Genomic DNA, 10735 nt, shown 5'->3' with positions numbered 1-10735 from the left:
TGTTGAACAACACTACCCTATAAATGTCATTTCAACATTTTTGAAATTCACTTGCAAATAAACAGTCGTTGCTTGTGGGTAGCCCCAGACATGGCCAGCAGTTACAGTGTAGAACTAAGCAACCACGGCAGACTTTTCTTCTGAGAGAATGTAGAACATGTGCCAAACTGCATAGGGAATCCTCCTGTCATCTCTTAACCATTGGCTCAGATGTCCATGTCAAATACCCCCAGGTGGCACTTGCAGTGTAAATTTAGCCAACCTATATATATAAAGACCCACTTGGTCCTCAGCTATCCGGTTGTCAATTTTTGCATTCAGTTCAGGCCTTATTTTGGTCTGTCATTAATTAACATAACAAATATACACATATGGATTAAGTCAGATTGTTTTAATTTGGTGCGGTGGTGATAAAAGCAGTAGATTATATTTTTTAAATCTATAGCCATACAGATTGAGATGTCCAGTATACTTGCTGTTGCTTTTTTTCCATGCATTTCTATCGCTCCCCCTGATGTTCAAAATGGCAGCAGGGGCCGCAGTCTAGTTTTGCCGCTGTTGACGACTTTCAACAGTCTGCATGATAAAGGCCCTCCTACTTCTCATATGTCGTCATTTAGGCTTGCCCAGAAAGAAATGCATACGGGAGAGAACTAGCCCAACTGAACAGCCAGCTCAGCCCAGGCCCCCCTTTTTTTATTCGGGGTTTCGTTGTTTTTCGGTCCTCGGTGAAAGTAGGAGATGAGGGGACTCCTGCAGTTTTACCGGGCTCTGAACGCCCTGTGTAACCGACAAGTCAAGCGAAGAGCTGGATTTGCCGGTTCTCAGTGCGGGTTTAGCGGAACCGTGTCTGATAGCAAGGTACGATTTGAACTGCAGCTGTTGCTTCCAAATTGATTCTGCACTGTCCGTTAATACATTGTAGACTTCTGGCAATTAATACATTGTAGCCAAGTGTTTCCTTGTAAAATGAGGCACACTAAAATGTAGCTTTGGAAAAGGTCACTTTTTGGATGTGCGCTTTGTGTCGGAATGTTACTGCCTCTATGGGAGCAGACTTGTGAGGGCAACTAGCCTAAATGCAAGATGTTGGGGTAATTTCTTGATAAATAAATAAATACACAACCCAGTCATTTTTATTTATTTAATCTAGACAAATGTTGCACATTTTGTGGTAACCAGGCCAGTATAAAAGTCATGATTTTCCATAATATGTCAAAACAACGTCCCCTTTGTTTATGCCAAATCGCAATCTTGACTCGATGTTGAGGTTTTTTAGCTTTCAATGCGGATGTTTTAGCCTCTGATGCATTCTAATGTATCATTCCCAGGGGGGCTCGTCGTCTGCCTTTAATCGCACAAATGCACTGTTAGCAGTCAATTCTCCATCACTCATCTTGTAATATAGTCTACAATGAATTGGAATACATCTTGTTTTCTCTCTCTAAATAATAGGACACAGAGGTGCATGTACAGTGGGGTCCTGAATTATTGTATCCCTTGATGAAGATGAGCAAGAAATACTGTATAAATACTGAGCAATATTGTATGCACATTTTTATTTATTGTATAATTTTATACTAGTGCAATTGCTAAAATAAATTGATTTTGTTTTCCAAGTAATAAAAAAAAATCTAAAAAAGATAGGGATTCCATAATGTTGACCTGATTTCAATACTCCAGCACCCACCCCTTGCGAGGATAACGATACAGCCTTGTTCTAAAATGTTTTATGAGATTGAAGAACACATTGCCTGATCACCGACAACGATGAGACAGCCTATAGGGAGGAGGTAAGAGACCTAACTGTGTGGTACAAGGACAACCTCTCCCTCAACGCGATCAAGACAAAGGGGATGATTGTGGACTACAGGAAAAGGAGGACTGAGCACGCCCCCATTCTCATCGACGGTGCAGTAATGGAGCAGGTTGAGAGCTTCAAGTTTCTTGGTGTCCACATCACCAACAAACTAACATGGTCCAAGCACACCAAGACAGTCGTGAAGAGGGCACAACAAAACCTATTCCCCGTCAGGAGACAATTTGGCATGGGTCCTCAGATCATAAAAAGGTTTTACAGCTGCACCATCGAGAGCATCCTGATGGGTTACATCACTGCCTGGTATGGTAACTGCTCGGCCTCCGACCGCAAGGCACTACAGAGGGTGGTGCGTACGGCCCAGTACATCACCGGGGCCAAGCTTCCTGCCATCCAGGACCTCTATACAAGGCACTGTCAGAGGAAGGCCCTAAAAATTGTCAAAGACTCCAGCCACCCTAGTCATAGACTGTTCTCTTTGCTACCGCACTGCAAGCAGTACCGGAGCGCCAAGTCTAGGTCCAAGAGGCTTCTAAACAGCTTCTACCCCCAAGCCATAGGACTCCTGAACATCTAATCAAATGGCTACCCAGACAATTTGCATTGCTCCACCTCCCTTCTACTACTCTCAGTTATTATCTATGCAGAGTCACTTTAATAGCTCTACCTACATGTACATATTACCTCAATACCGGTGCACCCGCACCACAAAATCTACGTTTTGCAATGGCCATCTTAGTCTTCGGACTTCAACCCCATTGAAAACATGTGGTTTGAATTGAAGAGGGCAGACGAAGGATATCAATCATCTGGAAAGATTTTGTATGGAGGAATGGTCTACGATCCCTCCCAAAGACTTCTCCAATCTCATTAAACATTTGAGAAAAAGGCTCAGTGTCGTTATCTTCAACAAGAGGAGGGTGCTGGAGTATTGAAAACGGGATCCAATCATTTTGACCCCTATGTTTTATTTTTTATTACTTGCAAATCAAAATCTCTTTCTCTGAGCAATTGTATTAGTATAAAATATGTTTTATTCTTTGGATCATATGATATAGCTCAGTATTTGTATTTATTTTATCCAGTATTTCTTGCTCCTCTTTATCAGGGGATCCAATAATTCCGGACACCATTGTATGATGCTTATTTTCTCTATGTTATCTGCCTGCACAATTCACATTTCCTTCCACATCTACCTCGAGACTGTTGTAGCTTGATCCACATCATAGCGAAACAGAACGTCAGCTCACAAGACTTCAGGGTTGGCGTACAAGGCTAAGACTGTTGAGCAACACTCTGGAAGTAGATGTGTTCTTACATAGCTATAGAAACTAAATCATTACTAGGTGTATATTTAAGACAGAACTACACACAGGATCCTGTAACTATTCCTGTCTATCAACTCAGATCCATGGCTTGGGGATGTTAAATATGTGGGGTCCTATGCTTTTGAGTGTAATGATTTTAATGTTGAATGATGTCAACATTACAGTTTTTTTATGTTGGCATGTAGTGATCTAGAAAGTGGGACATGAGTCACTCTCTCCCTGTCCCATCCTCAGCCACAGCCACGCTTTGGACTGCTGTTTGACATCGATGGCGTGCTTGTCCGGGGAAAGATGCCCATCCCTGCTGCAAAAAAGGCCTTCCAAAAACTGGTCAACTCTCAGGGACAATTTGCGGTGCCAGTTGTTTTTGTTACCAACGCAGGGAATTGCATGCGGCAGATGAAAGCAGACCAGCTCTCTCACATCCTGGGTGTGCCTGTAAGTGTCTCTCACCTACTCAGAGCTCTCTTCTTCCACACACAAACTGTAATGACTCTAAGCCCTCATTTCATTTTGGTCCGTGTGGGAGGTTAGTCTGAACAATATTGCCAAAGCAGCAGCTACTCTCCCTGGGGTCCAGCAAAACGAAGGCAGTTTATACAATTTAAAAAACATTACAATACATTCACAGATTTCACAACACACTGTTTGCCCTCAGGCCCCTACTCCACCACTACCACATATCTACAGTACTATATCCATGTGTATGTATGGTGCGTATGTTATCGTGCGCGTGTGTGCATGTATGCGTCTGTGCCAATGTTTGTGTTGCTTCACAGTCCCCGCTGTTCCATAAAGTGTTTTTTAATCTGTTTTTTAAAATCTAATTTTACTGCTTGTGTCAGATACTTGATGTGGAACAGAGTTCCACGTTAGTGTGCTACATTGTCTGTTGACTTTGAACGAGTTCTCAGCGACATGATGGCGGAATATGATACCCAACAGAGATACCTAGACAATGATGTGCATTGATGTAACCAAGACAATTGAGGTACCTAGACAATGATGTTGCAAATGAGAACTTGTTCTCAACTAGCCTACCTGGTTAAATAAAGGTGAAAAAAAAAATGTATGCAGCATTTTGACAGGACATTAAAGTTTGTGTGTGTGTGTATATTGTTGCACAGTAAATCAAACTAATCATCACCTCTTGAAGATAGTGCCTGCTGTAGGTCTCATACCAGTCATGCTCTGGCTCAGCTTATCTGACAGGTGTTTTTGTTACCAGATCACTATGGACCAGGTGATGATGTCACACAGTCCACTGAGGATGTTCAAGAAGTACCATGACAAGTGTGTTCTGGTGTCAGGACAAGGACCCGTCCTGGATATTGCCAAAAAGTATCCTTTTTGAAATATATGTTGCCAGACATGATCAAAGCATCTGCTTGGCCCGATGAGGGAAAATATCTTCTGTTTTACACACGAATGAAGTAACGAGCTGATTGTGATGAATTTGCAATGTGTTGGTGTAATACTTAACCATGTTCTAGCTTGGGCTTCCAGAATGTGGTCAGTGTCGACATGCTGAGAGAGTCATTTCCTCTTCTGGACATGGTGGACCACAACAGACGACCCAAAGTGCCGGTGAGTCGGAATACATCAAGATCCATAGACGGGCTATATTTCGAGGCTTTCCTAAGTATGTTCCATTTTTTTCCCCTCAGTCCAGTCCACTTGCCAACCTTCCCACAGTAGAAGGTGAGAGCTCGTGTACAGATACTCTTCTGATGTATATTTTTATTGAACTGTCACAGTAATCGCAAATCATATCCATCATATTCCAATTATTTTCTCTTCCCGGTCCAGCTGTTATTCTGTTTGGAGAGCCAATCCGATGGGAGACCAACCTCCAGCTGATAATTGATATCCTGTTGACCAATGGGAACCTGAACGGAGCCCACCAGAGCCAGAAGCTACCCCAACTCCCCCTGCTGGCCTGCAACATGGACCTCATGTGGATGGCCGAGGCCCAGTCTCCACGGTAACAAGTGACTTAAAGCTGTTATTGAAATGTGGTGAAAAGGCCGATATGAATAGACTCAAATTTGTATCTTTTTTTATGTTTAAATAAGTGAATAGACATTTGTTTTTTTCACCATGGAATCTATTGATGTCCTGGATGCAAAATGGGACCTAGCTCATTGAATTCTGACCTTCAAGAAAAGCTGTTTAGTGAGCCGGATTAGTTGACTTGTTTAATTTTGCTTCTGTACATCATGTAAACTCCAGGTTTGGTCATGGGACGTTCCTTGTGTGCTTGGAGAACATCTATAAGAAAATAACAGGTAAAGAGGTGAAGTACACGGCTCTGATGGGGAAGCCCAGTGAACTGACCTATCACTTTGCTGAGTACCTTATCAGAGGCCAGGCCGTGGAGAGAAAATGGACACAGCCCATCACCACCCTCTATGCTATTGGGTAAGACACCTTGCATCTCACTGTTTACAGCAAAAATGGTAGCAATTTAATTCACGTGAAAAATATACTAGGTTACAAATGGGTAATCACACAATGATAAGAATGGAAAAACTTCATTGTTCTTTTGGGATTCAAGGCCTTATCTTGATAGTAGATGCATATATGCTGATGTCCATTATGTGCGATGTTGAGTCTGTACAACTTGATTCCTCTCTTTGATTTCCTTTCTTTTTCTTTGCCTCTACTCCCTCAGGGATAACCTGATGACTGACATCTATGGGGCCAACCTCTACAACCGCTACCTGGAAGAGAGGACAAGGAGGAAGACCTCCAAAGCTGTCACCAAGATGGCCACCGCCACAGGCTCCGACGCAGCCCTGCCCCAGGTTAACGACCACATAGAAAATGCCTGGGAGAGCGAGCTGGCACCCCCCTCCGCCACCTCCTGCAAATCTATCCTGGTATGTACTGGGGTGTACAACCCCCACACAGAAGTGCCCAATGACACCAACCAGTGCATCAAGGAGACTGTGTTCCACGGGCACCGGGACTTCCACTTTGACCCGGCGCTGGTGGAGCCCGGGCACATCGTGCAGAACGTGGCTGACGCTGTGGAGCTCATCTTTGAGCAGGAGAAGTTTGTGCCTCAGTAAAGTTCTCCGATTGGTGTCGTTATGGCGACCTCGGTAGAGATCTCGGTTGGCCTGTGCCGGCCATAGAATCAGAATGGATTCTATTCTAATTCTATGGTTCTGGCTTTAAAAGGAGGGGGTTCTCAAAATAATGCAGAGCAGATCCTACCAAACTGACTAGTGTTGTGCAGATTTGTTTTGCATGGTACGATGGACATGGAGATTCCCTTGGTTTTTAGCTGGGAAAACACCACACACAGAGTTACTTTGGACAGTGTTTACAACTTGTCAGGGCATTGAAGGTTCTTAAGAGGTCATATTCAAACTCGTAATGGTGTGAAGTATTGAACTCTTATTCCTTCTGTTGTATTGTTTCAATGTGGGTTTAAAACTAATCAAGTTTAGCACAATTACCCACTTAAGTAATGGCAATTGATTTGAATAACAGCCTTATTTAATGGTATTTTACTTTACGTATTTTCTTAGTTGTGATTACGTATAAAGATTGACAGTATTTTAAAATTGTGTCGTCGTCTTATATATCTTTATGACTGCAATAAGTTATCAATATTTTTATGAAGTCTATGTATAGATTCCCTCACAAACGGACCATATTATTGTCTACCATATATTTAGTCTGTTACGTCTACAGTATGCATGCATTTCATGAGATAGATTTAATGCATTAAACTGTACTGTAAGATGACCTATTAGGTTTAGGTTGCAATACTGACCTTCAACTGTGCTGTCTACATTTTTCTAGCAATATAAACCATATAACCTGTATTTGCACAGAACAAAACGATTCTTTTTAATGTTACCATATCTTGCTGGGCTTGTAAACTTGCCCTTAGTTGTAAATGTACAATTTGTCGTATGCATTAGAACTTTGACTGCAGATGCAAATAGTGTATCTAGCCATTTATATTTATATAAAATATATAAATATAAGAGAAGCTATATTTTCATTGGTGGATTAACCATGCAGTTCAGTGGATGCATCACCTCTTTTACAAGATGTTATCAATGTCGATATTGCTTGTATGATTGAAAATAGCATTGCTTTAAAAAAATAAAACATTCTGGCTACTAATATTTCAGTGCTGAAGATTATACAGCATGAGTTTGTCTGTTTACATGAAAACAAATGACTCCATAGGAAATAAAACCTGCTTATCTTCTTGCCATAAATCCTACTTCTTCTTCTTCTTACTGTCCTCATGCGCACATCTTCAGTTTCATAAGGAAATATTGTCTTCTACTCTTATCTGCAGTATTTGCACATTAGAAAACATATAAATGTAATGGGCACTACTATCAAGAACAGGCACATTTCAAACATTGCACCTCGATCATGTCCATTTGAACTATAGGAAGGATGTGCCTCCATCGGCACAGACAGTTGAGGGTATCTTTCTAGGCAAGGCCCCTCTGAGGGTGATAAGTACTGTTGACATTGGCACTCCCTATCCTCCCAGTGTGGAATAACAGAGCAGTAAGCCAAGTTGATCTGAAATGGTTATTGGCTACTTTGGACGGTTTTGATTGATAGTCACCCTAGAGAGAGATTAGCCAAGATTAGTTAAAAAGTAGCTATGATAGCGATCGTGTTCTTTGGTAACACTATTTTACAGCCCATAATTATCTGGTAATTACTCAGAAACTACATGGTAACAAGAGTAATTACAAAATAATTGCCCAATAATAACTTTGTCACTTGAGGATTCAAGGTAACAAATACCAGGAAGAGCCAAGTTATTTGTAATTAAATAGCAATGGTAACAGGGCTGTAAAATAAAGCATGAGCTGTTTTTTTGAACATGCAATAAAGTAAGAGCGCGATTCAATCCATAGCGCTGAAGAGCTGCGCTATAGCACAATTTACATTTCAAGGCAATGTTCCTACAGTCGCGGTAATCGCTGCATATGCCAGCTCAAATCGGAAATGACCTTTCAATTTCAATCACACTACAACGCGGATCGTCAGCACCACGGATTAAAGTACTGCACGTGCATTGCAACAGTAATGTAACAGGTGTTTGAAGTCAAATGAATTAGCAACTCTATATGTGTTTGACGTGAGCACTTTATACTCAATTACATTCATTTGTATTGGAGAGATACAGTGTACAAGTGTAAAACACAAATCTGTTACATAACAATGGGAGACATTAGTTCCAGAGCATGATTTTACAGGCTTCATGACAAAAGAAAATCAATTCAAGGCAAGAGCCAAAACAGTCTGATAAATGGCATTCCAACAGAGGGTAAAACACTCAATCGCCAGCTTAGGTTTTAAATCCCCAGTCACCCCATGGTGCACGACAATCATCCCAAAATCTTATATTGTCTTTATCTTTATATTGTGTTTCTTGTGCAATACGTCCAGTATTTGGGGCAATATCTCCATGTTAATCAGCGGTCTCTCTGGGTCGTTTGTCCAGGTGAGAGAGGCAGAGTTCTCCCTCTCCTCAGATAGAGTTCTCTGGAGCCTCCTGTGTTTGGGCTTCAGCGACCTCAGAGAGTCCACCTCCAACCCTGCATGTCTCTGATCGATGTCCAGAGTGAAGGTGGAGTTCTTGGCCAGCCTCAGACCCCACAGCAGCAGGCCGATGAGCCCACACAGCATCACCCCCACCATGGTGTCATACACCCACCCTGCACAGCTTTGCTGGGCACAGGAAGAGAAGTAGGCATCACTGAGCGCAGTGATTGCTGTGTGTGCCACACCACTGGGGCTGGCACAGGTGGGCACCCCACCAGACACGACAGCTGAGTTCCTCCTCAGCCAGGTCCTCAGGAACTGGATGCCACAGTCGCAGTGGAAAGGGTTCCCAGATAGGGTGACCCTCCTCAGGTTTTGCAGCCTGTCAAAGTGCCCTGAGGGTACTGTGGACAGCTGGTTGTCCTGGAGGTAGAGCTCTGTGGCGTCTGGAGAGAGAAGGGGCACTTCCATGAGGCTCATGGAGCTGCAGTTAACCTGTAGCCCTGAAGGCTGGAGAGCTGAACACCGGCAGGGCTTTGTGCTGGGCTGTGCACTGGTAGTGGCCAGGAGGAGGAGGATGGCTATCCCTGAACCTAAGAGCATTCTGAAGGCGAAAAAACATGCCATATCAAATGTATACATACCGTGTAGAATTCTTTTTTTGTGATTGTATTTCAAATATGTTGTGGCAGCAAATTTGTTTTTGTACCATGTATGGATTATAAATAATAGTGATGTGGGTAAAACATATCCCATGGAGTGAACAAGCTCATCATGTTAGTTTCAAGTTCATGTGAGGCCTACCTTTCAGTGTCAAGACAACGTAGAAGGTAGTTCTTGTAATTCCACTCATCATTGAGGCCGGTGCTCGCCAGGTGTTCTGTCCAGTGCCGTTCTAGAAGGTCTAGAGTTCTAGAAGATGTCCTTCCAGTCAGCCACTATTCTCCATTTTATAACAGACGTGTTTAACTGTCAAATCTCCACAGGACATATGTAACAGCGACAGATCGTGTGAGAAACACCACTGACAGGGCCAGCTTTGGGTCACGTGATGAGAGGGAAACACCTCTGTTGGGAGGAGATATGGGTTTATCTTCCAAAATGATGGTAGAGGCTTTTAAGTGAGTTTGTAAATGTAGTACTGCTATACATTTAACCAATGAGGACCAATGTGGTATTATTACATACTTCGTATGAGCCTCCATAGCTGCCAACAATATGCTCATTCACTTCTTATTGCTATACACCTACCATTACTGTCAGCTGGTAGCCTATCAGTTCTATGTAGAGTATGCTGCTACCCGGTCACAATCTTACTCCAGAGGTAACATGACGAATTAGGACATTTGCTGGCATAACTTCAGATTTTACTGTACTGTGTTATAGTAGTATGATCAAGTAGTAAACACTGTCTAGAAACCCATCACACCACTAGGAGGCGTGCTGACCCAGCTTCATCTTTATTCATGTGTGCTCCCTCCAGTGGTTACACTGTGTATTACTGACTTTACTAACCATAACACAGGTCAAAAATACAGAATTACATTCCTTTTTTATTTACCTCACTGATAGCTATGCAACATTTATCTAAGAAGTAGATAACACGTTCTACGGGTACCTTTTCTAAGGGCTTTACTTGATTTGACATGGTAAGATAAAAGGAAAAAGACTGACACGATAACACACATTAGAAGCCAAAGACCAACACATGCATACCATAAGTCATATATTTGTTTATTTAGCGTTGTCAACATTGTCACAGTTGAAGTTTTACGATAACTGGGGATCTTACTGACTCACTACTCACTGGACAAACTGAATGCACATTGAAATGAGGCATCTCTTGTCTTGCCCTTTTTAAATTGTGTGTCTTGCGCCTGATAGAACGCTTGCAGCATGGGATGAGAGAAAGAGTGTGTGCGCGTGTGTAGGGGCGGGGAACGTTATAACAGTCCGTCAGAGCCACAGCGAGTGACAGTTCTCTAATGTTGCTGACAGAGACATATCTTCATCCTCCCATATAAAGGTCGTCACCTCATATGATCTCCAC

General features: G+C 42.4%; 2 protein-coding genes across 3 annotated transcripts; one reads left to right on the top strand and one right to left on the bottom strand.

Moving 5' to 3' along the window:
- Positions 1 to 37: 37 nt before the first annotated feature.
- Positions 38 to 7390, top strand: LOC124031695 (haloacid dehalogenase-like hydrolase domain-containing 5). The gene is made up of 8 exons (XM_046343272.1): positions 38 to 861; positions 3382 to 3585; positions 4376 to 4488; positions 4641 to 4734; positions 4815 to 4848; positions 4957 to 5131; positions 5380 to 5568; positions 5822 to 7390. The coding sequence occupies exons 1-8, from the start codon at positions 742 to 744 to the stop codon at positions 6219 to 6221; spliced, it is 1329 nt and encodes a 442-aa protein (XP_046199228.1). The 5' UTR covers positions 38 to 741; the 3' UTR covers positions 6222 to 7390.
- An 878-nt stretch (positions 7391 to 8268) lies between these two features.
- gp9 (glycoprotein IX (platelet)) lies at positions 8269 to 9890 on the bottom strand. Of its 2 annotated transcripts, none has more exons than XM_046336597.1 (2): positions 9490 to 9890; positions 8269 to 9131 (listed from the first exon to the last, which is right to left on the bottom strand). In XM_046336597.1, exons 1-2 carry the CDS (start codon positions 9539 to 9541, stop codon positions 8542 to 8544), a joined length of 642 nt encoding a protein of 213 aa, XP_046192553.1. In that variant the 5' UTR covers positions 9542 to 9890; the 3' UTR covers positions 8269 to 8541. The 2 variants fall into 2 exon arrangements, with proteins under 2 accessions (XP_046192553.1, XP_046192552.1); XM_046336596.1 differs by having other exon boundaries at positions 8269 to 9289; positions 9490 to 9651.
- Positions 9891 to 10735: the final 845 nt, after the last annotated feature.

Source organism: Oncorhynchus gorbuscha, linkage group LG03 (assembly GCF_021184085.1).
Source record: "Oncorhynchus gorbuscha isolate QuinsamMale2020 ecotype Even-year linkage group LG03, OgorEven_v1.0, whole genome shotgun sequence".
Taxonomy (NCBI): Eukaryota; Metazoa; Chordata; class Actinopteri; order Salmoniformes; family Salmonidae; genus Oncorhynchus; species Oncorhynchus gorbuscha.
The sequence above is the reverse complement of the archived record's forward strand: the minus strand, read 5'-3'. Positions and strand labels throughout refer to the sequence as shown.

Excerpts from the sequence above, each read along its gene's own strand:
- gp9 (XM_046336596.1), bottom strand. The coding sequence starts at position 9,288 with ATGCTCTTAGGTTCAGGGATAGCCATCCTCCTCCTCCTGGCCACTACC.
- LOC124031695 (XM_046343272.1), top strand. The coding sequence starts at position 742 with ATGAGGGGACTCCTGCAGTTTTACCGGGCTCTGAACGCCCTGTGTAAC. Across the intron at positions 3,586-4,375 it reads CTCACATCCTGGGTGTGCCT|ATCACTATGGACCAGGTGAT; the intron begins GTAAGTGTCTCT and ends TTTTGTTACCAG. Across the intron at positions 4,489-4,640 it reads GTCCTGGATATTGCCAAAAA|CTTGGGCTTCCAGAATGTGG; the intron begins GTATCCTTTTTG and ends ACCATGTTCTAG.